Source organism: Pogona vitticeps, chromosome 6 (assembly GCF_051106095.1).
Source record: "Pogona vitticeps strain Pit_001003342236 chromosome 6, PviZW2.1, whole genome shotgun sequence".
In the NCBI taxonomy this organism is placed as follows: Eukaryota; Metazoa; Chordata; class Lepidosauria; order Squamata; family Agamidae; genus Pogona; species Pogona vitticeps.
The window spans coordinates 71,892,428-71,920,189 of record NC_135788.1 but is presented as its reverse complement, the minus strand read 5'-3'; the positions used below and the strand labels follow the sequence as shown (position 1 = coordinate 71,920,189).

The 27,762-nt window shown below is 39.0% G+C and overlaps 1 protein-coding gene across 50 annotated transcripts in view; it reads right to left on the bottom strand.

Moving 5' to 3' along the window:
* The window catches only part of CLASP2 (cytoplasmic linker associated protein 2), a 212,545-nt gene that overhangs the window by 124,952 nt on the left and 59,831 nt on the right, over positions 1-27,762 (bottom strand). For 45 of the 50 annotated variants that reach the window (XM_078377537.1, XM_078377543.1, XM_078377539.1 and 42 more), the window contains 2 exons: positions 15,925-16,071; positions 5,674-5,753 (listed from right to left, as the gene is read on the bottom strand). In XM_078377537.1, the coding sequence (XP_078233663.1) occupies positions 5,674-5,753; positions 15,925-16,071 (227 nt within the window). Of the gene's footprint in view, positions 1-5,673; positions 5,754-15,924; positions 16,072-16,561; positions 16,780-27,762 lie in introns of those variants that run through there. The other 5 variants (XM_078377564.1, XM_078377567.1, XM_073003852.2 and 2 more) reach the window with 1 other exon arrangement.

Genomic DNA, 27,762 nt, shown 5'->3' with positions numbered 1-27,762 from the left:
CAGCTCCTGACCCCCTGAGGAGGAGATGAAAGAAGATTGGTTGGGGTCAGATAGTCAGCTCAAACTGTCCAGTTCCAAATTTTGCACAAATATCTCCACAGACATTGAAGCACTAACACTGAATAGGAAAAGGGGGAAAGAGACTGGGGTAAGGGTCCCCAATGCCCTCTGAACTCCCAATTATGGCATATTCCCTCAACACAGAGGGACACTTAGATCAGCTTGTCTTTGTGGTAGAGGAATTCTGGCTCTCTCTCCCTCATTAAAGGTGGTTACTGCCTGTGCCAGGCTGAAATTCAACAGTCAGCAAGAATTGGGTCCAAATTATCTCTCCACAGAAAGATTCAGGACAGGAATCACCTAGAATTCACCTTACAAAACCACACATGGAAGTGTACAATAGGTCTGATATCTATTGTATTAGTGCTAAGACTAGGATGTGCCATAACACCAAACTTCTCCAGCCAGTATAAAACAGTATTAAAAATAAATGTAAGGATTGAAAGGTCTAGACACCCATGAAGGTGATAATGTGCAAAGCAATGTAAGGGGAATATTGTCTGGATGCTGTGGAATTTGCGTTATGAACTTGAAAGGTTACTAAATATCCCACCTAGAAGAGCCCCAAGTAAAACTGCAATTTAATTGTAAAATATATTACAACACCTTCATTACTGAAAATGAAAATTATCTACAAGCAATTAATTACCAGTTGCTAGTTATTCATAATTACTTGTTTCCAAGCACTGGTGTAGTTTGGCAGATGCCATGCAGACAGACCTATGAAGTTCAAGGAGGGCCCAAAACATCTCCTCTTCAATGAAAAGACAGCTTTCCTTTACTCTCTGAATTATCTACTAGCCAGGCAGTTCGACATCTGTGCAGATATTAGGCAAAATCCTATTGGTGTAAATTTACACTAATGGAAAGCAATGGCATCACTTCTGATGCTGGTAACATTTAATTTAAATTAATTGAAAGCTTCCTATCTACTTGTTTCAGGTTCTGAGGTTCTCTCAGGCTCCCCTTTGTTCATAACAAAAAGGTGGAACAGATCATATATGCACATGAGTCAAACACACTGACCTAAATCCAACTGTTAGTCCCATCTAGAGTAAACTGAATGTATCAAGTAAACTTAAGTATTGATTTAAGGTAAAGGTTCCCCTTGACATTAAGTCCAGTCGTGTCCGACTCTAGGGCGCAGTGCTTATCCCCGTCTCCAAGCCATAGAGCCAGCGTTTGTCTGTACAGTTTCCATGGTCACATGGCCAGCGTGACTAGAAAAGGAATGCCACTACCTTCCCACCGTGGTGGTACCTATTTATCTACTCGCATTTACATGCTTTCGAACTGCTAGGCTGGCAGGAACTGGGACAAGCAACGGGAGTTCACTCCATTGCGTGGATTGGATCTTACAACTGTTGGTCTTCTGACCTTACAGCACAGAGTCTTCTGCAGTTTAACCTACAGCACCACCACATCCCATAAGTATTGATTTACTAAATTCCAATTGATTTAATAGGTATATACTTGGGACTAAGAACTGTATTTAAATAATCCATTTATTGGAGTTGGTCATACTGCAGATTTCTGGTGACTTCATCAGCTGCACCCATGTCATGGCTGTTTTAGGAAATTAATTTTTTTCCAATCTCTCCCAGGCTGTTGGGGATTCCTAGGAATCCCTTCTGTCCTGCAGCAGCTTCCGGGAACCAAGGAAGGGGAGGCAGAATGATTTACACCTAGAAAATCACCACTGTTGGAACCAATGATGGCAATTTTCTTGCTTTAAACAATTTCCCCTCCCCATCCGACCTTGGATGAAGACATTCCTTAGGGATCCCTGAAGCCTGGGTAAGGTAGGGAAACTTTTAATTTCCTGAAATGGCTGCAGCATGGTCATGGCTGATGGGATCACTGGAGATCTGCAGCATAACTTGTGCCAACAACATTCCGGACAATGTTACATACAGTGCTTCTATGAAACAGAGTATGGTAACTTGGAAATGCTTCTCAGACAGATGAGACTTCTAAATGGCATTATTTCTGCAACTGGCATATTTAAAAAAAATTAATGGTTTAAATATGTGATGAATATTTTATCAATTAACCAAGGACGGGGGATATTCTGGACCAATCAAATACTAATTCCAACCAGGCTAAAAACATTATCCTTGTACCACACAGTTTCCACAACACAGAACTTTAAAATCAACATTGCACATTAATACCAATATGCAAGTTTGAAGAATTTAGCTAAACCCTGGGAACTTGGTGGATAAACCTAGAAATGCAAGCTTAAAAATATGAAATTTTATGTGGTGTATTTCTTTCCAAAATCCCATTCAGAATGTCAATCTTCCTCATAAATTACTAACATTGTATATTATATATATTATCTATTTTTCTATAGAATTTTGGTTTATTTATGGCATTTTCTTTATTATTAGGACAACATTTAAGCATCCATACAAGATGCAACAGAATATCATCAATACTGTTTAAGGTTTAATTTCATATCTTTTATAAAGGCCATTCAGGGCTAATGAAAATCAATTCTGATATGAATAAACAAAAAAGCCAAGATGTATATTGGAGGGCCGGTGGGGAAGCTTTGAAGCTCCACTGCGCCTAGTATTAATTAGAAGTATGGAATTTATATGATTTAATATGTAAACATAATGAGCTGTACTCAGATATGAATGCATGCAAAGCATGCTGCTTATACACCACCCTGTAGTGCTTCAAGCACTCTCTGGGCAGTTTACAAGTTAATTATGCAGGCTACACATTGCCCCTCCCCCCAGCGAACTGGGTACTCATTTTACCGACCTCAGAAGGATAGAAGGCTGAGTCAACCTTGAGCCGGCTACCTGGGATTGAACCCCAGGTCATGAGCACAGTTTTGGCTGCAATACGGCAGTTTAACCACTGTGCCACAAGGCTCAGTGGTTAAAGAAGAGAAAAAGCTTCCTACACTATGATCCAGCAGAGACTCCATGCTGGAACACTCCTTTAGCAAACCACCTTTTGCCCTGCAAATACTAGTACCATGCAACACACTGCTTTGCAGGACTGCAGATACTAGGGAGCTGCAGAAGGGAAAGGACATCAGTGAAAAGGAACCCTAACTACATGCATCAGGTTGCACAGTTCAACTCTATCCAACACAATAGCTGTTGATAAAATAAGTACAGTACCATTAAGATCCTCAAACTTATTAGGTGCGGTTTCACCAAAGAAAAGTTTCCTGGTTTCTTCGTCGCAAAAAGAATCTTGAAACATGTGTGCCACACATGCTGCCTCCACGGTTCATGTTTCACTTCTTTCCCCTCACAATTACCCACATTCTTACCAACATCTACTCTGTGATTGTATATGTGCATGTTATAGAGTGGTAGAATATACCAGATGGGCGGGATATAAATCAAACAAATAAATAAATAAATAAAATAATATATACAGTGGTGCCCCACATGACGACGATAATTCGTTCCGTTAAAATCACTGTACAGCGAAATTGTCATGTGAAAAAAAACACTGGAATGCATTGAAAACCGGTTAATGCATTCCAATGGGGGAAATACCTGATTGTCCTGCGAAGATCCTCCATAGGGCGGCCATTTTGCAATCGCTGTCTTGTGAAAATCGATCCAGAAAACAGCAGGGAGTATTTTGCAAACCGCTGATCAGCTGTTTTAAATCGTCGTCTTGCGAACAATCAGTTCGCGAAGCATGGACCTAATCGTTGTTAAACAAAAATCCCCTATAGGAAACATCATTTTGTGATCGCTATAGCGATCGCAAAAAAGTCATCGTCAAGCGATTTTGTCATTGTGCGGGGTAAGCGTCTAGCGGGGCACCACTGTATAAGGTTGTTATATGTTAAAGAATATAAAACTAACATAGAAAACAATTGGCGAGGGCATAAATAACTGTATGTGTTGATCACACACAAAGGACCAAAATGATACTGCACAAAAGAATGATGAAAAATACTGTTTTAGAAGACAAAAATACTGTATTCAATGCAGGAATGAAACTACTACTTTGATGGTATGTATCTGTTATGTTTCAAACTCATTTTGTCCCCCAAAGTGTATCACGGGGATGGGTGAATCTGTCTAGCTCGATCTCACCAAAGTTCTTTTTTCTACTGCCATGTCTATTCTCCCTTTGTAGGGGGTTTTCCTGCATTTTTCAAGCAATCATTTCTTCCCAAAAATCATGTGTTTTTGTGTGCTTTTTTCAAATCTGTATATGCTCCCATGCAGTTTTTCAACAAATTTTGTTTTGTTTTGCAAAATATATTGCACCTTGAAAATGTACAGGTTTCATGCACAAACTGTTTTCTGTCCTTATCTGATTCCAGAATTGGATGATCTCATATAAAAATGTGAAGTCAACATATTTCTCACCCATCATTATTTTCTACCTTATGACAACTTTGGTGTAGTGTTGTGAAAATGCACTTAGGGCATAATATAGCCAAAAGAAGCTTTTTCTTAGTTATAACATTGTTCACTACATTGTCTAAGCCAACATTAAGCTAAATAGTAAATCTTAATTGTGTAGTAAAAACAAGGTAACGTCAAACCCCAGTTTATAAGGCTGGTTTGTTTTCATTAATCACAGTTCAGATTGTTCTTTTGATGCTAACTCAATATGTAGTGCTAAATCTGAACAGACTTATCACCTTTATTTGTAAAGCAAAATTGCTTTTGATTTTTTGAGTGAAACATACATGAGCCATGTTTCTCTAGGCTGACCAAACAAGCAGTACATTCATATTATAAACCCAAGTGGTTCACTGCAAGAATGAGTCTTCAGTTTTCTTCTTTGTATTACAAAGAAGTAAGAGCTGGAAAGATCCTGATCCTCACCTTGTCCAATGCCCTGCTAAAGACAGAATCCTCCACACATGCATTTAAGCCACTTAGTGATTAATCCACCTTATCATGGCTGCCGTATGGCACACTGAGAGAGCAGATGTGGTCAGCGACTTATGCTACAGATTCTACACTAATTAAACTCTAGAAATACAAGTCACAACAGGAAGTTTAAGCAAGTGGGTGTATTATGAAAGCCTCACAACTCTACCCTAGCTACCCTAGACACTAGTCAATCTAGTTTACAGGACTACTGCTTCCTAATCCCAAATATATTTCTCACTAAAACTCCTCACCTGCATGGCTAGCCAAATTTAAGCAATATTTTAAAATACATTTGTGCATTTGACAACACTTAGCCCCCTTTTCCATTGATGCTTCAAAGCAATTCATGGCTTTTGTGCTTGTGTCTTCTGAAGTTTCAAAGAAATCCAAGGCCTCATGAAGGATCACATGCTTTCATTAAATACTGAAAGCGAGTTAGCATTCATTTGTTAAAATGAATGTTGCACTATAAAATGTGGAACTATCACTATTAAATCATGTTGTTACTTGCCATCAAATACTTTCCAACTTACAGTGATCCAACAGTGTTTGAGGTGTATGACATGTTCATGGAGTAGTTTACATTGCCGCCCTATGTTGAGTGTTCATGTCTCCTGATTCCTAGCCTGACTCTCTATCCACTATACTACATTTAATCTTATTAATATTATTAATACATTTAATCTTATTAATATTAATATCATATCAAGAACATAAGTAAATGATGCAACTCTACCTGTACAGTAGGAACATCTGTAAATGCTTTTATGAAATCATCTTCATCAACAGCACCAGCCCCTCCTTCCTTTGTGGTGCCTGTATTAAAAATATATATATATATATATATATTAGCTGGGATTTCAATCCACCAATTGAAAAGAATAAAAATTAATCAAGGCTGAAGATGAAAATTTAAAAACAAAATGCTTGTTATTTAAAATATTTAACTGCTATAATATAGAGAGCATTGTTATGCATTAACAAGGGCATTAGCAACCAAAACCAATCTTCTCTTCTGCGATAAAAAGTTCTGCACCAAGCAAAATTGATTGTTGTCACCCATAACTATGCAAATTAAAGGAGATGTGCATCATACATTCTATTTCTGCTACCAATGGATAGGCAAAAATGGTGTAGATCTACTGTGGTTAAAGATTTTAAAATGTACTAAGGAATTCATCTCATAAACACAGGATTATGTTGGTAAAACAGAGTAGATCATTTAAAAAGACAAAAAGATGCATTAGATGAGAATATGAAATGCCAGAAGTATATTGTACCTTCTTACATTGTGCAAATTTCACCAGTTTAATCTGAGGAATTCAACAGCAGTGATTAGGATGAAAAATGAGGAATAGGCAAGAGTGAAGAAGGCAAAAAAACAAATAAACATGGCAACCTGCACAACTAGCATAAGGTAAGGAGGTGGTGATAACCTGTGTGGGCGTTCCAAAAGATGAATCTTTAAGATCTTTAGAATTCACAGGATTTAGACTTGATCCAAGCATGTCCCCATTTTCTGCACTTAATACTGCCACATATGGTTAGATTTAATGTATCATGGGAAGTATAAGGTCAGTGGCTTAAGAAGCAAAGGAAAGCATGTTGCTTATACACTTCCCATAGTGCTTACAACACCCTCTGGGCAGTTTACAAGTTAGTTACGCAGGCTACACATTGCCTCCCCAGTAAGCTGAGTACTCATTTTACCAACCCTGTAAGGACGGAAGGTTGAGTGAACCTTGAGCTGGCTACCTGGGATAGAACCCCAGGTCATGAGCACAGTTGTGGCTGCAGTACAGCAGTTCAACCACTGTGCCACAAGGCTCAGTGTAGGAAGAAGGTTTGTCACTCCTGAACAGTAACAACTTATTGACTACATCTGCACAAAATGTTAAGATAAGCATGCTGCTAGAGTCAATGAGTATGTACGGCCAAATGGACAAGTGGTGTACTATTGGTTTCTCTTGCAATTGGGAGCAGCCAGACTAATCAGAAATTGAGCAAGGTAAAAAAGCTTGATGGTACAACTTCACCTTTTCTTGTTTATTTTGCGTTTTTATAAGTTAAGAGTTTGAAGCCAATGTATGAATATATATTTCGCATTTACATCCCACCTCTCTCCCAAAAGAAGATAGCTTATAATTGCAGATTTACTACAGTAAAGGCAATTCAGGGTCTTATTCTAAACTTCCTAGTCATCTTAGTTATTCATGGTAGCAGGTAAAGTCAAGTGGGAGTGACTGGGTACCATGCATAAATATGCTGCTGCTCATGTGCAATCTGTAAAAATTCCTAGTACATTTTGCATCACACTTTGTGCAAATACAGGCATTGTACAAGGCATACTTATGGCTATTGCAATTCTTACACTGAAAGTGCTTTCATTTAATTGAACTACGTATTTTAAGGTTTTAAAAAGCAATTTTTTTGCTAGTACCAACTTAATGCTAATAATTTACCACAATAGCTTTAAACTGAGTTCCAAGCCAAAAGCCTACCTAGCACAAAATTCTGGTCTCCCAGTAGCAAACCAACGTGACGGGGGAAGTGCACCAACAGAACATGCCTTAGTTATATCACTTTGGATTACTGTAATGTGCCATCAGTGGGTCCAAAATGCCCGACCCAAATTGTTAACTAGAGATTGTTACAGGGATCACGTTGTCAAGTTTGAAAAAAATACTACAGGTATAAATAGCTGACATACTGAGGAGACTAAGAGGAGCAAAGATAAAAAATTAAGTCACTTTAAATGCAGTTTGGAATTGCTGGTTAATACATAAAACACATATAAGGCCATTTCTTCACAAAGAAGTCAATAAAAGAAAATATTTGACAGATGAATGAAGAACCCAACAGGCCCATCTTTCAAAAATGTATAAATATTTGAACCCTGGGAAATGCGTCAATACATTTTACTTAAGTATCAAAAACGAAGGTACCATTTTCCTAAAGTTGGAAACAATGTTGCCAACTTCATGAAAGCAAACAGGACCTACATCAATGAAGATCTGTATTAAACAAGAGCATGCAGTAATTTCACATAATTGGAAAACATAAGTTAGCAAAGAGAATTGTTTATAGTTGAGAAGGGGTTTCCTAATTTTTTAAAAAATGTGTTTTTAGAATGGTTTTAAACTATTTTTGTCTGCTAATTTTTAATCTGACATCTGTTTAATTCTTTTTAAAATATTATAATAATTTATTGATCTTAACTTTTTAAATATTTTGTTTCAATACTCTAAGCTGCCTTGAATTCTCTTACAGAAAGGCAGTGTATATTTTAAATAAATAAATGATAAATAAACTTAAGTAAAACTACATGTTCCACCTCATGTTTCTCAATAATTGATATAAAAGGTAATTTCATTCTGTCATGGGTGGTGACTGCCACAATGATTAGTTGCCACTGATGGCTCTAATGTCCATGCCTTTGTCAAAACTATTTTGAAATTGTCCTAACTAGTAACCATCACTACACTTTGTGGCAGTACATGTTACATTATAACTATACACGGTATAATAAAATTGTTCCTTTTATCTCTTCTGAGTCTCCCACCATTGAGTTTCAGTAAACAGCTCCAGGCTCTTACTAGGATATAGCTAGGGATGAGAATTAGGAGTCTCCTGGCCTACATGTGACCACGTTCACTTATTCACAGAGAGGAAGACGTCCAGGAATGGCAATTTGCTCTAAAAAACGATGCCTTATTTCACTCAAATAGGGAAAGAAATCAAAAGAAAACACCTAACTTCCAGTTCCATTAGGGGTAGCTGATGTAGCCCATGGTGGATCCTGGGGGGCCATACATTGGCCCCTGGATTCTTGGGCTTGCTCACTTCTGGCCAAAGCAAAAAGATGATAAATAGCAGTATACATAGCTGGAATACAGCTGGGATGTCAGTTTGCCTCAGCGAATGAAGTTACAATGAAGTACCAGAAACACTCACTTGATTTAAGTGCACATGAACATTGTGTTCACATGGCACTGTTAGTATGATGCAATGGTCAAATTTGACAGGGGAACATAGATTTTGATGCATAAGCATTTATCTGAGAAAATATGTTTATTTGCATGTTTGCAGTTTCCTAAATGCAGAACATATGAAAGTGACCCCTTAGCAGTTTTACTGCATAATAACGTAATATTTATGCAGAGTTCCCTAGATCTTTTGCAATTTTAATAACCACTGTAAAAGAAAGAAGTGAACACCCAGTCAATTATAAACAGTGGTGAACATCACAGTAAAACAGTAACACATCAGACAATAGGAAATGCTTTAATGTAAAAATTAGCAACATTTATTAGCTCAAAATCAGTCTTAACCTTAATAAACAATTATTTTAAAAATTCTGTATATTAAGAGGCCACTTCATACACATATCTTCAAGAAATCCATCTGGCAAATTAAACATGTTTGTAGCATGTGTGATGAAATATCACTGTGTATGCTCCAAACTTCTATAAATAAAAAGAGTAGCATTATTTTAATACTTAATGGATACACACTGGATGCATGTTTACTTACATGAGAGCTCATGAAATATTTAAATTTGAAAGAAGAAAGGTTTTCAGCTTCACAGTATTTCTTCTTCCATTTTAAACTAATGCCTCAAAACACAGATGCATGCCAATAACAAATGACCTATTTAGAAAGTGTGTTTTGTACATTTTAAGAGATTAATTTCTCAGAAATGCCATAACAGACATTATTTTTCACTTCCTTCAAATACTTCCCACACAAACTACCAGTCTTGTGAAAACTTTGTTCAGTTAAACAAATTCTTGTCCATCCCCCATTATCTTCATTTCTTCTTTTCTTCTGTATTCTCTTCTATGTAAGTCCCATAGGGCAGAGACTTTTGGGTTTGTTTTTTTTTTGTTTCTCTTCAAATCACTGTGCATATTAAGGGTAAATAATTAACATCTCATACTGCTCCTTATACAGCTTTCAGACTGGCAACAATCTAGATTTTCTTTTCAATACTGATTTACTCGATATTACAAACACCTCTGAAAACAAGCATACTAATTTTAAGTGGAAGACAGTAATATATGGTTACAATGGCTACATGACCATGCCAATTTCTTTTTCAAAGTGTTTTTGATATTTTTTAATACACACTTAATGGGTTGGAGTTACGATGCCATAAATATAACTGCAGAAATTGAGAGCTTTCACTCATTAACAAACTGCTGTGCAAACTCCTGGTCATGTGTTAGTTGCAAGCCACCATAGTACATTCAAAATTAAATCTAAGATAGAATAAACAGAGGCTAAAGGCTCTGTGCTCTACCACAGGTGTGCTCCATGGTTGGTGAATGCCCAGAATGCCAGAATGCCAGCTTAAGAAAATGCTTTTCAATATCCTGCTCATCCACGTTGTTTTAATTTGCATCTTCTGCAATTTTAATGTATTTTGTTTAATTTTAATGGTTTTAAAGTGGGGTAGGTTTATTTTATTTTATTCTTTCTAAAAGTTGCCTTAAGTGCTATCTTGTAGTAGAAAGACAGGGTATGAATGCATTTAATAGCAACATCATCATCCCTCACTTTTAACAATGGCATGGGCATTGATGAGAACCAACACAAAGAACTAGTCACATATATAGGGCTTCTCACTATCACCACATAAATGCATTAGAATACATGTAGAACTGAAAATAAGAGATATATTTGCCACTTAATTTATTAGTGAATCTTCTGGGACAAGACACTTCTGCAGTACAGAGATGGAAAACCTCTGATCCCAACAACCATTTCTAAGTACATCTGAAATATGAGGATAATACTGGCCTGTTGAAGACATAGAAGGATGACTTCTACACTATTCTTTGGACCCAGATTTAGGTGAATTAAACTGGGCTGGTTGCTACAGACTTCCTACTCTCTCCTTCTCAAGTCTCTCCAACCCTCTGGAAATGATACACAGGAGGCAAGGAGGAGGATGAAAAAGATGAGCTGGAGGAGAAAGAATGACTCCCAAAATTAAGGTAGAGGGGTTGTCTGTGAAAGAGGCCATTCTGTCAATGCAAGTCAGATTGTGCCTCCACCCCTTCTCTGCATGGCACCTGAAACACTTGAACTGTGCTACAGAAATGCTTCTTTCACAACACAGAGATGTAACCATGACCATGTTTGATGAAACAGGAGCAGAATCTTTATCACACACAAGGGAAACACTTTTGGTCACAACAAGTCAGAAACTGCTGGTTGAGCTTAAAAATAATACATATTAATTTGAAGTTCAAGTAAAAGCACATATATTGAGCGATCACATTCTCTGTAATCATCACACATATAAGGTGCCATCCTATTGATACTTTTCAAAAGTCTAGCTTCTGGTTTCTGTCCATGGAGTTTTCTTGGCAAAGATACTGGAGTGGCTTGCCAGTTCCTGCTGCAGGTGGATCGCATTTAGTCAGAACTCTCCACAATGACCTGTCCGCCTGGGGTGTCCCTGCACGGCATAGCCCATAGCTTCTCTGAATTACTCCCCTTCGCCACGACAAGGCATCAATCCATGAAGGGTAAAGTATTGTAGGCAAGAATCGTGTAGAAGAAATGGAGTAGCCCTCATAGTCAACAAAAGAATGGGAAAAGCTATACTGGGATACAATCTCAAAAATGATAGAATAATTTCAATGCGAATCCAAGACAGACCTTTCAACATCACAGTAATCCAAGTTTATGCACCAACCATCAATGCTGAAGAGGCTGAAATTGACCAATTCTATGAAGACTTACAACACTTTCTAGAACTGACATCAAACAAAGATGTTCTTCTCATTATAGGGGACTGGAATGTTAAAGCAGGGGGTCAAAGAGCAGAGAAGAGAAGGGAAACAAAATGCAAGGGAGATAGGGAAAGTTACATAAAATTGAACACAGACTTCCAAAGAATAGCAAGGAGAGACAAGAGGGCCTTCTTAAATGAACAGTGCAAAGAAATAGAGGAAAAGAATAGATAAGGAAAAACCAGAGATCTGCTCAAAAAAATTGGAGATATTAAAGGAACATTCTGTGCAAAGATGGACATGATAAAGGACAAAAATGGTAGGGACCTGACAGAAGCAGAAGACATCAAGAAGAGATGGCAAGAATACACAGAAGAATTATACCAAAAAGATCTGATTGTCCCAGACAACCCAGATAGTGTGGTGGGTGTTCTTGAGCCAGACATCCTGGAGAGTGACGTCAAGTGGGCCTCAGAAAGCATGGCTAACAACAAGGCCAGTGGAGGTGATGACATTCCACTTGAACTATTTAAAATCTTAAAAGGTGACGCTGTTAAGGTGCTACACTCAATATGTCAGCGAGTTTGGAAAACTCAGCAGTGGCCAGAGGATTGGAAAAGATCAGTCTACATCCCAATCCCAAAGAAGGGCACTGCCAAAGAATGCTCCAACTGCCGTACAATTACACTCATTTCACATGCTAGCAAGGTTATGCTCAAAATCCTGCAAGGTAGGCTTCAGCAGTATGTGGACCGAGAACTCCCAGAAGTACAAGCTGGATTTTGAAGGGGCAGAGGAACTAGAGACCAAATTGCTAACATGCACTGTATTATGGAGAAAGTCAGAGAGTTCCAGAAAAACATCTCCTTCTGCTTCATTGACTATGCAAAAGACTTTGACTGTGTGGACCACAACAAACTAAGGCACGTTCTTAAAGAAATGGGAATGCCTGCCCAGCTTATCTGTCTCCTGAGAAATCTATATGCGGGACAGGACGCAACAGTTAGAACTGGATATGAAACAACAGATTGGTTCAAAATTGGGAAAGGAGTATGACAAGGCTGTATATTGTCTCGTTGCTTATTTAACCTATATGCAGAATACATCATGTGAAAGGCTGGACTGGATGAATCCAAAGCTGTAATTAAGATTGCCGGAAGAAATATCAACAACCTCAGATATGCAGATGATACCAGTCTGATGGCAAGGGAGGAATTAAAGAACCTCTTAATGAGGGTGAAAGAGGAGAGCACAAAAAATGGTCTGAAGCTCAACATAAAAAAACTAAGATCATGGCCACTGGCCCCATCACCTCCTGCCAAATAGAAGGGGAAGATATGGAGGCAGTGACAGAATTTACCTTCTTGGGCTCCATGATCACTGCAGATGGTGACAGCAGCCACAAAATTAAAATACACCTGCTTCTTGGGAGGAAAGCCATGGCAAACTTAGATGGCATCTTAAAAAGCAGAGACATCAGCTTGCCGACAAAGCTCCGTATAGTCAAACCTATGGTTTTTACAGTAGCCATGTATGGAAGTGGGAGCTGGAGCATAAAGAAGGCTGACCGCCGAAGAAATGATGCTTTTGAACTGTGGTGCTGGAGGAGGCTCTTGAGAGTCCCCTGGAGTGCAAGGAGAACAAACTTACCCATTTGAAGGAAATCACCCCTGAGTGCTCACTGGAAGGATAGATCCTGAAACTGAGGCTCCAATACTTTGGCCATCTCATGAGAAGAGAAGACTCCCTGGAAAAGACCCTGATGTTGGGAAAGTGTGAAGGAAGGAGGGGAACGGGACAACAGAGGATGAGATGGTTGGACAGTGTCACCGAAGCTACAAACATGAATTTGACCCAACTCTGGGAGGCAGTGTAAGACAGGAGGGCCTGGCGTGCTCTGGTCCATGGGGTCATGAAGAGTCAGACACAACTTAACAACTAAACAACAAGAACAAGCTTCTGGTTACACTGTCAGCATGTAGTACATTTTGAATTGCCAAAATACAGTGATGGGAATGGGTGGTGATTATTTTTCCACATGGAAATTACTGGGTAAAGTAATTTTGACAGGTTTACCATTTTAAAAATCTGAATGAGAGGACTGACTGAAATTATAACGTTCTGTAGATGTACATGCTAGTTCAAGAACTACTTTCAATGTTATCACTGAAAATCACTATGTCCTAGAATTCCAAGTTGCTGTGTGATTCACCTGATCATATTTATTTTAAAACTGTAATAATCAGCTTAGCTTAATGAAATGGCTTGCACTTGAGTTTATACAGCTAATTCATGTCATCTGAATAAAATAGCTGTCAATGGGATCACATTAAATAAACTAGTGTCACCTCTGAGGAAACGCACACAACCATATCTACTCTTTAATGTAAGTGTTTACTTAACAAGTTCCCATCAATTTGATGAGTTTCTTCTAGTTTTGATTAACAACTGAATTCAGGCCACAGTTTAGTTGTGTCTGAGGGCACTAAATCTATAGAAGTTAGGAGAAATGTTTTAGAATGTTAGCATTCAATGACTTAACTGGAATGAAAATTTTATGGATTCGTAGAACTACCTGCAACTGACTCACTGTTAAAGGAAAAATAATTTCACTCTTCTGGGAAAAATCAAAGAGTAGGTACACATAATGCAACAGACAACTTCTCCTATTTGCAAAGTATCTCAAGGCTTTAATAAGTATTCAATGTGTGAGTGGAAGAGGCTCAGAAAATTCTGTCAGTGGTTTTCTTGGCCAGATATACTCTCCATGTCAGTAAAACGAGGTTATCATTGTGTACAAGTGTAATTCAGATGTTCTGACAAGGAGGAAAATGAGGAAAGCAACGTGTGAAGGTTCCATAGGCTTCCTTTTTGTATTATTCTTGAAATTAAGCCTTCAGTTTAAAAAAAGTCATATAAAATGAAAGTTTTTAAAAGTATAGCTCTACAAAGATACTAGGGTGACTCCCAGAAGTCACAGCCAGCATAGTCAGTAGTGAGACATGCTGCAAGTTAAGAGTTCAGCAGCATTTGGATGGCTGCACTTTGTCCTTACCTGGTTTACACCAAATGGTATGCATAACATAACTATGCCACTTTGCGTAAGACCTCTTTTTCTTCATTAACATATAACAAATTTAGTGATATTTCACAACTTTGTGTAATGTACAGCTAAATTGTATAGATATTTCATAGCCTCATTTCTAGTGCACACCTGTTGCAACAGAGGCAGGATATTACGTTAGTACAAGTGTGATGCATTCAAGAGAAAACAAATGTTTATTATAGTTATATTTTAAAGTGTACTGGTTTTTGATACTCACATCCTATATGACCTTTAATGCGTTTCCAAGTGCTTTTCAATTTACATTGAAAGTATCATGAGTTAATAAGCTTTCCAATATTTGTAATGCTACTGCAACTTACAAAACAATCATACTGAAGAGTCAAAGAGGAAAATATAATATTACCTAATGAATCTAAAGAAATGTCCCTATGATACCTCCCCTCTGATTAAGGGATCACTTGAATCAGGTAAACAAATAATCCCAGTGACATAAATAATTCAATTTCCAGCAATTTCAGAGAGAAAAAATGAATGTCTCAAACTCATAATTCATAAAGATAACTACATACAGAGATTAAAAAGACTTGTATATGAAACAAATATGCTATGTTTAGGATGAAAGAACATAATAATTAGCTTTATGGTTAAGTCTATATTTCCTTTTTTTCTAGCAACATTTATTACTGAAAGAACATAATCATTAGCTTTATGATTAGGTTTATATTTTCTTTTTTTTCTACCATATTTGTGGATTGTTTTTCTTATTTTTGTAATCATTTGACATTATGAAAAAGTTTCCATATCACATAGTGCAGTAAATTTTAAGATCTAACAAAATGCAATGTGAGCTATACTGCATAACTCTTCTACCTTGGATATATGCATATACAAACAAAATACTTCCCATGCAATTTTTTTAAAAAAATAACTCTTTCACCAAATTCAGTTACATGTATTTACCGGATTATTCTAATTTATATTCTGATTCAGATTAATTCACACAGGGACATCATCTGTTAAGATCCTGCCTAATTTCCAGATCTGCAAGAACACTGCAGTTATGAATTAAACAGTATCTTTCAAAGTTCTTCAATCTGATTTTGGCTAAACAAGTTGAGACAAAAAGAAAGAATTGAATAAACTCCAGCAAATTCAAGTTTAAATAGTTTAATCTTACCTCCAACCTTAGGCCCACCAGCAGAACCTGGTTTTCTTGAAGTATTTGAGGGATTTCCAGGTTTTTTAGGTGCAGGAACCTTGAAAGCTGAGGAAGCTGAAGATGGCCTATTTCCATCCACTGATTCTTCATCATCAAAGCTTTTATCTGTAAAAGATGTTTCACAGATAAACTTGTGTTATAATCCTATTCTTTTCTTCTGTTTAAGAGAGAAGCTGTTTACAACAACACTTAACAAGAAGTCACAAAAAATCAAATAAATCAATAATAATTATTATGTCCTTTGTCTTCGGAGGGTATAGCCAGACAATCAAGGGTAAAATAATATAATTAAATAATTTAATTGCATTACCTATAATAGCTTTGTGAATAAAGCTAGACTGAAACACATTTTAAAGGTTCAGTATTTTGGCCAGCTGAGGAAAAATGAGTTACAAGGCATATATTTTCCTGTTCACTTCTAATATTTCTCTCAAATTAAATCTTTACAACCCTAAATTCTTCACAGCACTTCAAGGGAATAAAAACCCCACTGCCTTTCTATGACTCCTGCTTGCCATCTCTTCTACACATCCTCCCACAATGTGTCTACTAACACTCCCTGCTTCATTCGTTCCACCCTGATTTTTACACTTACAATCACAGATCCGTTTGCAGATCAACCGCCTCATTCCTCTGATAGCTCTCAATACCCCTTGCTCTAAGGTATTCTCAACTGCTCACATGGCCATACAGATGGACAATCTCAACACTAATCAAAATATTCCATGTAAAACTGACAGAAAACACCACAGATCCACCACAAAGATTTGTGCCGGCATCCTTCTCTCTCTTCCCTGCACTAGGTATTGAAACAGCCAATCGGCTGCAAGGTGACATCATCTTCTGGTAGAGGCTGCTAGATAAAAAGATGAAAATTCTTCACAATATAAATTAATTCCCATGCACAAATGTTTGTAGCCACTATTCCATAAGCTTTCAAATGAGGGGTTAAAAATACAAGATTTTAAAAGATCTTAGTTCTAAAAAAATGTAAAGGTATCTCTTTTAACCAGTAAAGTTTCTCTCTTCTTTCTGGAATTTTTACTTTCATTACAGCATCTTCTGTTTATACTTTAGTTGGAAAAAAACAGTAAGGCACAGCCATGTGTGACCAGTTTACTATAAAGAGAAAGCTGAATTTTTCTAGGACCCTGAAAATACAAGGGAAAGCTAGCATGTAGTTCCCTCATAAACAAGATGGGCGAGGCTAACACACAGCTGTGTAACAGAAATATATGCCCATTTAACCAACTTCCCTTTTCAAGAGCCTTTTTAATTATAGTTTTCATACCATCAGTTATTCCCCGATTTCCATATTCTTTTGTCTAAGCTGAACATGCTTCTATTTTACAAAATTTCCACATAACCTCCAGGGAGGCTGCATTTCCATTACATGGGAAAAAAAATATGTTTTTAATGTGGGATCAACCACAACCTTAGATTTCAAAAGGATACTTTCAAGATCAAGGTTGAGAAAGTGAAGTTTTAGAAATGATGACTCAAATATTGCAAAAATATGTACATTAAGCTCTGCATTCTACATAATTCTGTTTCTTAATTACATCAATTTTAAAGAATATACATATCTGTAAACATCAAATATGTATGCTTCCAGGCAATCATCTTTTATGGTGATATCTGGCTGTAAGTATTTTGTATGCAGTGATACAGTATATTACTATCAGAATGCAAGAGGAAGACATGAAACACATTATTCCAGGAGTTTCCATGGAAACTGTACTCTGTCCTTGCACATGAACTGGAAGACAACATTTCAGTTCTCACCACAAGAGAATGCTTTAACCCTTACAGCACAAGAATTTAGCAGAATACAGTATGCTTATGACTGTCTTAAACGCAGTGAAACCTTTACATTTGTATAAATACACCAAGGATTAAATTAAACAGTAGTAATTATACTTCTTGGCTGGGTTCCTCTTGGTGGCTCACACACGTGTAAGTTGAATCACATAATTAATAAGGTGCCAATCAATGTGCCCACAGCACAACCAGGAACACAACCAGCACATCAATAATTAGCAGCAACTTGCTATTGAGACATATGCTATTTCACTTATTCATGCACAAATCCCCTTTAGGTTCAGGTCCCTTTAATTTGGTTAGTATTCCTCTTGGAGATTATGGAATGTGCCTCTCCAAACAATGTACATTTGGGCATCCCCTTGGCAACAACTGTGTCAGCTGATTCTTCCAGCCCCCAAACATCAATGTATCATGCCTCACTGTACAAACAAGACTGGATGAGTGACTATGTGGTTTTAACAATGGCTAGCAAATGGCCATCATTATTAAAAGGAGGTTTATTAGGGCCAAAGTTAAGGAACATTTCTATTAGTATAGAGGTCCTGTCAACAACTAAAGAAGAGGTACTGCACCAAAACTGCATTCAATAAACGCACAGAGACAGGCATCAGCAATACCCCAAAATATCTGGCATGAAACTTGTGTTGAGAGATCTCATAGACAGTATGGAAGTGGTATATTAGTTAAGTCTGATCTCCAATTATCATCTACTGCTGTTATAGAACAGGATGACACAGATATAGTAACAGCAAAGCTGAGTAATCATATTATTCTTTGTTATAAACCACGTAATGCAACTTTTTCCTTTAACACCCCTGACAGTTTTCATAAGCAAAAAATATATAATTTTCCAATTGCAGACATCAATAGCCATAGTGGTGACTGAGGATATGCCCTTAATGATAATAATGGAGAAGTAGGGCTAAAGCTAGCCTTTTTTCTTGACAGTAAAGTTCACTCATCTTTCAACTGCAGAAAATAGCAATTTAGTTATAACTGAACACTGCAATTTGCTAGTGAGCTTATAGCCCAACAGTGTGTGAAGTTTACTTATACCTTACACCAATTTTGAACATGCAGCAACAACCCATAATATACCAACTCATGGCAGCGGTGCAACCATGAACAGTACTGTTCTTCAGGAGATACAATTTTTTAAAAAGCTGGGTTTAGTGCAATATTGAGTGAAATTACTTGTCCAGACACAGAGGCTTATGATCAGTTCACTGAGGCAGTGAAAAGATGTTCCTCACTGTCTATGCCTTGAGTATATAGGACCAGCTATCTTCAAGGTTTGTCAACAGAAATAATTGCTTTTTACAATTTGAACAAAATCCTTTGAGCAAAAACAACAAAAACTACTTTGGCCAGACAGCACCCCTGTTTCCCCAAAAATAAAACCTAACTTGAAAATAAGTCCTAGTATGATTTTTCAGGATGTTCATAATATAACCCCCAAAACAAGCCCCTGCCCTTCACTATTGTGCAGCAACCAGAAGATGACATGACTATATTTGAATAAATGTAGATTGTTGTAGATGAAAAAATAAAACATTCCCTGAAAATAAGCCCTAATACGTTTTTCCCCATAGCCCCATTTCCCCCCAGCTGACCGGCGTGGGCTTGAGAAGGACCGCGGGGGAGCCCTCCCCCACAGTCCTCGTAAAGCCCTAGCCGGCATTTTCCCCCAGCTGAGCAGCGGGAGCTTCCGAAGCCACCTTCCCAAGCCCTAGCCGGCATTTTCGCCCAGCTGAGCGGCGGTGCCTTTGGAAGTTCCCGCCGCTCAGCTGGGCGAAAATGCTGGCTAGGCTTTGCGAGGACCGCAGGGGAGGGCTTGCCCATGGTCCTTCCCAAGCCCTAGCCGGCATTTTCGGCCAGCTGAATGGCGGTGGCTTCGGAAGGACCGCGAGGGAGGGTTCCCTCCCCCGCGGTCCTCCCAAATGCCCCATTTTCACACAGCTGATTGGCGGTTCCAAAATGGCCGCCCGCTGTGTTGCCTCGCTTTAGAGGCACCGAAAATGGCCGCCCCTATGGAGGATCTTCACATATAAAGGCCTAAACGGTTCAGGACCTCGATACTTGGCGGAACGCTTACTCCCAACTAGTTCTACCCGTGTCACCCACGCGAGCCAGGAGGTGAGGCTGAGGAGCCTGACGCCAAGGGAGGCCCAGAAGGAAAGAATTAAAAACCGGGCCTTCTCGGCGGTGGCTCCTCGCCTCTGGAATAACCTACCTCCGGAGATTCGCGCTGCACCCTCGCTGGGTACTTTTAAGAACCAACTAAAAACGTGGATGTATAGGTAGGCCTTCCCTTCCAGTTAATTCCTGTCCTTTTTCCTTTTTTATTCTTTTTATCTGATTTATTTTGTATTTTTCCCATCTTGTAGAATCATTTAATTAATTAATTGTTATAAATTTTTCTTGAACTTGTTATCCTTTATGTTGTAAGCCGCCTAGAGTGGTCAAAATGACTAGATAGGCGGGGTATAAATACAATAAATAAATAAATAAATAAAATAAATAACACTGAGTTTTCCCCCCATAGGAACGCATTAAAAAGGGTTTAATGCGTTCCTATGGGGTTTTTTGCCCCGGAGAGCGACAAATCCGGATAGTGACGATTTATCTGGAACAGATTATCGTTGCTATGCGGGGCACCACTGTATTTGCAAAGAACAATATTCTTTGACCGCTATCAGGAATTAGACAAAGCACATAACCATCAAGAACTACAACCATGGCCCATGTTACACTAGAAACAAATATACTAGCCTGGTGAGGTATAGCTCAGCCAATGCACTCAGTGGTAAGAATCATGCACCATTACACTGTGCAACTCTGAAAACTATTAATGGAATTAATGTTTTCTATTCTGCACACACAAATCTGGCTCTGGTGACACCTTAATCCATTGGGAGCCACTTTAATACCTGAAAATTACCACAACATGTGTTTGCAGTAGGACCAGGACCAACAGTGGTGACTTTGGGACATTAATGAACACCCCCCCCTTCAGTGGCTTCCTCAGGCTGAAGAGGATCCCTGGGGATCCCCAAACCCGTGGGAAGGAAATAAGAAACATTTAATTCCCTTCCTAGAGGTGACATCACCTGAGTAACATGGAATAAAATTCTGCTATGGCTATGGTTCTCAAACTTTTTCCACTCATGGCTCCCATGTGCAGCAGTGGCGGAGTAAGAAGAGTGGCAATAGGTATGGGGCAGAGTAAGAAGAGTAGCAAGAGGTGTGGGGGGGGGAGCAGGAAGCAAATGTGCTTGAAGATGGAAGAGCAGCAGCACAGTGCCATTGCCAGCTTGGAAAAAAAAGCAAAGCAACGTTTCTGTGTTGCTTCTGGCTGGTTTGGTGATGCATCAGACAGCAGGAAGGCACTGGGCGCTATGGTGCACACTTTGGGAAGCTCTGTGCTATGGGATTTTGGTCAATGAAAGTTGCAGAATCATTATTGGATGCCTCAACACCTATTGACAAATCTAATAGACATGGTTACCTAGTGGCATACAAGAAAGGTAACAGGTAGTGAAAGATTCATAACATCCATATTAAATATACACCTACTCTTCAGATACTGCTGTACCCTTCCCAGATTAAAATCAAGGAAAATGTTTTTTTAAAGAACATCTGTGAATCATGAAGAAACAGCAAAGAATGCCAGGACTATAATGCTGAAAGAAAGAACTATGACTTAAAATGGACGGAACCCAAGAAAAATATAGTTCCTGGTCACACTGAGAACTGGGTTAGGTGACTAGGTCACCTAATAGGAATTGGCAGAACCCAGGCAAATCTAAGTAAACAGTGGTTTTGCACCAATACAACTCATTGCAAGTGTGGAAAAGAACAGGCAACTTCACACATATGCCCTTCAACATATACTTAAGATCTAATGTTAGCTGCCCCAAACACCCTTGACATTGTCCATCACTGTGAAAAGTACAGTATCTGATACAATTATGTAACTTTTATAATATATTGCATTCTATTAATTGTACTGTGGTGCTTCTGATAAAAAATAAACACTATTTTCCAAAATGAAGTTATAAAAGGACACTGGAGAAGACTGACACTTTTGTTTACAACTTATGTCAGGCATTAAAGGTTTCCTTGGAAGGTTTCTGATGAATGCAAGAGGCATTTATTATAAAAAATTTTTTTTTAAAAAAATGATTTAATCAGGGCTCCTTTTCTGTATTTAATTGCATTCAATTATTTGTATTTCAAACTGCTGATCTTAAAATATAAAGTACCTTTAAGTACCTTTGAATTAAAGATTTGCTGAATCATTTTCCCCCACACCAGTGTGCCTGATCCAAGATTATTATCTAAAAGGGTTACTGTTTATTTGTTAATTGTTATTTATTGTTTTAGTTATGTGTTTTTATGTTGTTCATTTCTCTTTTACAAATCATATTGCATTTTATGTTGTTTTTATATTGTTAGCTGCCCTGGACTGCCTGGATATGAATAGTGTAAGTTTTGAAAGGAATAATTAATTAACATATCTTACCCCAGTTTTGTTACTTATTTAAAATATTTCCAGCCACCTTTCCAGGAGAAGCCTGCCTAAGATGGGTTAAAAAGGGACGTTTTTTTTTAAAAAAATATATCACTAAGGGCTCATACACTTACAGTGAACTTGTAAGCATGAACTTGTATAACAGCAGAGAAATATAGGAAAGATCACAAAGCATGGAACAGGATGAAACCTTGCATCCCCCGGAGCTGTTGACCATCAATTATGCCTTTGTGGAGAGGAAAACACACAGAATGATCTTCTGTTCTGCATACCCCATTTGAGAATTTGTAAATGTACTCAATTCAGCTAACTCTTAAGTAATCTCAGACTATTATGTCACCCCAATGAAATACTGTACTCAATACACATTTCAGTTCTACAAAAAATTTGGAAAACCTGACATCTGACAAAAACTGCTATCACAAAATTACTGTCAACAGAAGACAGCAATACACATGGAGCAATCAAAACAAAGGAGTATCTTTTGATAGTGTTAGCTATGATTATTGAGAACCTGGTAGTTTAAATTAGCAGATGAAGCAAAGTTTAACCTTTAAATTATTAGGGAGCTCAAACGATCTTTACTGCAATGAAAAGCAGATACACTCACTGATCATTACAGATATCCTATACTGGGAAAAAATATTCTGTAAAGTCCTGAATGTTAGATTGCCAGTGCTGCAGGAAATAGAAATTAGTTTGATTATGGAAACTGAAAGCAGTTTCAACAAAAAAGCAATTGAATTTAAACCTTATATGGGGAGGAATCTCTCCTCAGTAAATGTCCAAATTATTCTGTATATGGACTGATGATTAACATTCACAATTCTGAACCGTCTATTCTTTTGTGTGGCAACATATGTCATTGAAATATCATTTATTCTTCAACAAGTATGCATTCTTGTGTTGCAGAACACTTTATATGACTAGATGTATGCAGCTCTAAAGAAATTAAGATTTAAATTTGTTGCTACATTGATTTTAAATGTCTTGTCCTTCCAAAAAGGAATCTGATTGTGAGCTGGAACCAGAATACAGAGAAATTACCATTTATGTAAGCTTTCCTGCAAAAAATTAAGATTTGCGTTTCTATGTTCCCACCAATTCATGCGAAAACTTGAAAAGGAGGCTGTGCCACAGGCTGGAGGCTATACAAAGGTCCAGCAATTTTACTCCAAGGCTCTTTGAGAACACAGTGTCTTCCTCTGCTAAAACACTTTACCCAACTGATGGGAGAAATATGCCAAGAGAAATCCAGCATGCTATTCATAACAAACTATTGCTTATTTATCCTCTAATAATCCATAGTGAAATAAATGATTCATCAATTAAATGACCACAGTTTAACAAACTGAAGGAAAATCATTAGATCAGTGACTGCCAAGCAGCCCAAAACATCAGAGATTCTACCAACACAGTTCTCCTGGTAATTAGCAATTAAAGGCTAAATCCAACTGTTAGTGCCAATCAGAACAGGCCTACTAAATCAATAAAACTTACATAAGTGCTGACAGACAAAATTCAATGAATGACACAAGTCTTCTTGGGTCTAAAAATTGGATTTAACCCCCACAAACACAATCTCAACACATGGACTGGCTCTTCCCTTGCATAGCAGGGCAAGTGAATTTTGACTTATGAAGGTAAATGTAACGACTTCCAGTCTTTATGACAAGTGCAGCATTACATAATGCTGTGCAATGCTTTGACAACCTCTGAACCTTTCATGAAAAATGGGAGATGGAGCAAGCAATTATGCTGACAACAAAGATAGCAAAGATAGAGAAAATCAAAATTCTATGCCAAGCTGCGCTAAATGTCATGATCTATATACACTGAAGGCAAATGGAGGATGGCTGAGAGGGCCAAACAGACCCATAAAATGGTTTAGATAGCTTAGTACCTGTGTCCTGCCCAAACTGTTATCTGTAATCAGTAGTTCTGGTCATGGCAGCTTACAAGGGCAGGGGAGTAACCTCCTGTCTATGACTCAGCTACAGAGAATCAACCCATGTACCCCCTGAACCAGTTGCTACTGTGGGACATCAAGTTGCTTGCAATTTATGGCAAGTCTATGAATTAACTACAGTGGTGCCTTGACTTACGAACGCCCTGACCTGCGAACAATTTGACATACGGACAACTTTGGCCGCAAAATTTTGCTTTGACTTGTGGCCGGAGCTCTGACCTAGGAACAGAAAAAAGGCAGGGGAAAAGGGCGGGAAATTCAAATTTCTAACTGTAGATGGTGAAAGAGGCTGCTTCTTTGTAGCTCTTTCACCCAAACAGTTAGGAAAAGGCGGCAGAGGAAGGCCAGGTAGGCTCCCGAAGGGCTACAGGGGTGGCAACTGCAGGGCTGCAGGAAGGCTGGGAAGGATCCAGGAGGGCAAGGGGGTCATGGTTTTGACCCTCCCAGACCCTTCCTGCACCCCCTGTGTGGGCCCAACAAAACAGCCACCCCCTCTTGCCCTACCGGACCCTTCCCAGCCTTCCTACACACCCGCGCGGGCCCACCAGGGCCAAAACCACAGGGTCTGTCTACACTGCTTGCTGCCCAGCTGGGAAGCAAGCAGCGCGGACGGACCCCGCACCGGGAGCTAGGAGCCCAGCCAGGAAGCCATTTGAATTTCCCGGGCTCCTGCCTTCCGGCACGGGGGTCTATCCACGCTGCTAGCTTCCTGGCCAGGCTCCAGGAAGCAGAGCCCAGCTGAGAAGTGAGCAGTGCAGACGGACCCCACGCAGGGAGCAAGAGCCCGGCTGGGAGGCGAGGACCGTAAGGGCAGCAGCGGCAGAGCCCAGGTGTGGCAGTGGCGGAGGTAAGGTCCTTTTCCTTTAAAAAAACTGTTCTGGGTGGGTTTTGGAGGGTGGGTTTGGACTGGGGGGTATTATTGTTTTGGTTTTGGATTTGTGTTTGTTTTTGCAGTCCCAGCATGGGACTTGCTCTGTTTATTTTTTATTATTTTTATTATTTTTGGTTGTTGTTTTTTTTAAATCCTGGAACGGATTAATCCTGCTCCCATGCATTTCAATGGGAAATGGTGTTTTGACCTACGAACATTTTGACTTACGAATGTCATTCCAATATGGATTAAGTTCGTAAGTCAAGGCACCACTGTACTTTCAAAAGGTCTTACTGGTAACAGCCGTGCTCAGATCTTGCAAAGTAAAGGCTTAACTTTCTTTAATGACCTAGTCCATCCCATGTGCTATGTTCTTCTTTTCCCATTGTCTTCCACTTTTCCTAGCACTACTGTCTTTTCCAGTGAGTCCTGTCTTCTCATGATATGTCCAACATATGACAGCCTGAGACCAATCATTTTTGCTTTCAAACAGTTTGCGTTTGAATTGATTTAACACCCACTTATATATTTGTTCTTCTGGCTGTCTATGGCACCTGTAAAGTTTTCTTTCAATACAACAATTCAAATAAGCCTATGCTTTTCCTTTCAGCTTTTTTCATTGTTTGGCTTTTTACATCTGTACAGTAACAGCAACACAGTCTTGCACTTAAGAATCTTTTCAAGTTCCTTCAAACTTGTTATTCTTGGTTGCAATTACCATTTGGACTGATGATTCAACTGAGATGTAGAAAATCTTCAATAATTTGATTTTTTTCATAGTAAACATCAACGTTACCTAATCTTTTCAGTTATTAGTTTTGCTTTCTTAATGTTCAGCTGTAACCCTGCTTTTGTTATTTTCTGCAAGTAATATTGTGGCACCTGTACACCTTAAATTATTGATGTTTCTTGCATCCAGTTTCATTTCCCCTTGGTAAGAATCTAGTCCAGACTTCTATATGATATGTTCTACATATAAATTGAATAGACAGGGAAATAAAATGCAGCAGTGTCTGGCACTATTGCCTACTGAAAATCTTCCTGTTTCTTCAGTGGCTTCTCAATATCTCAAAAACGGCCCTTAATCCCACCAACATCGCCATCCAAGCCCTGAACCCACTGATGGCATCTGATTTCAGAAATTAAACGGGGTCAGACATATCCAGTACAGTATTTGGATAGAACACCAGCAGAGAATATCAGAGAGCTCTAGGTAAGCCTAGGAAAGAATTCTGTTTAAAATCTGGAGAGTCACAGCTAGTCAAAATGGCTAATAGTGATTAATGATCTGAATCAGTTTGCAACTGTACTTTTGAATTCTATAGCCTGACATGTGATGTTAACTTGTTGATTGACAACATGCACCGAGTTAAGCCATCTCAAAGCTTGTGTCTTCCATTATGAGCCAGCTCAGGTGTTAAGATCATCAGGAGAGGGTATTCTCTTGGCCCCACCACCTTCACAGGTGCGTCTAATGAGTATACAGAAGACAGCCTTCTTTGTTGCTGCTCCCAAGACTTTGGAATTCCCTCCCAGAGGAGGCCAGATTAGCTCCATCTTTGCTATCCTTCCGCAAGCAGTCAGATACATTTCTCTTCAAGCAAGCCTTCCCTCAGTAACCAGCTACCTGTGTGTGATTTTTAGATAGATTGTTATGCATTACTGCTTTGACTGGATTGTTAGTACTACTTGTGTTTTCCTCTCACGGCGACATTTTTAAAATGTTTGTATACTTACTGATCTTTGCCTTAATGTGTGTAGGCATCCTTCAGTCTCGAAAGACTATGGTATCGTGCTCTGTATGGAGGACTTGGAACAGCGTCTAGTGTGGCTGAGGAGGCCAATTCGAGAGTGACAATCCCTTCCACACTGGAGACAAATCCAATCTGTCCCCTGTCCAGCTCCCTGGTTTTGCTTCCTTTGTGACTTCCTCTTTGCCTCAGCCTGCTGGACAAGGGTCTCTTCAAATTGGGAGAGGCCGTGATGCACTGCCTGCCTCCAGGCTGAACGATCAGATGTCAGAGTTTCCCATCTGTTGAGGTCTATTCCTAAGGCCTTCAGATCCCGCTTGCAGATATCCTTGTATCGCAGCTGTGGTCTCCCTCTGGGGCGATTTCCCTGCACTAATTCTCCATATAGGAGATCCTTTGGAATCCGACCATCAGCCATTCTCACAACGTGCCCAAGCCAGCGTAGACGTCGCTGTTTCAGTAATGTATGCATGCTGAAAATTCCAGCTCGTTCTAGGACTACTCTATTTGGAACTCTGTCCTGCCAGGTGATACCAAAAATCCGTCGTAGGCAACGCATATGGAAGGTGTTCAGCTTCCTCTCCTGCCGGGCACAAAGGGTCCAGGACTCGCTGCAGTACAGGAGTGTGCTCAGGACACAGGCTCTATAGACCTGGATCTTGGTATGTGTTGTCAGTTTCTTATTGAGCCATACTCTCTTTGTGAGTCTAGAGAACATGGTGGCTGCTTTCCCAATGCGTTTATCCAGCTCGACATCTAGAGAGAGGGTGTCAGAGATGGTTGAGCCAAGGTACACAAAGTCGTGAACAACCTCCAATTCTTGTGTGGAGATGGTAATAGAGGGAGG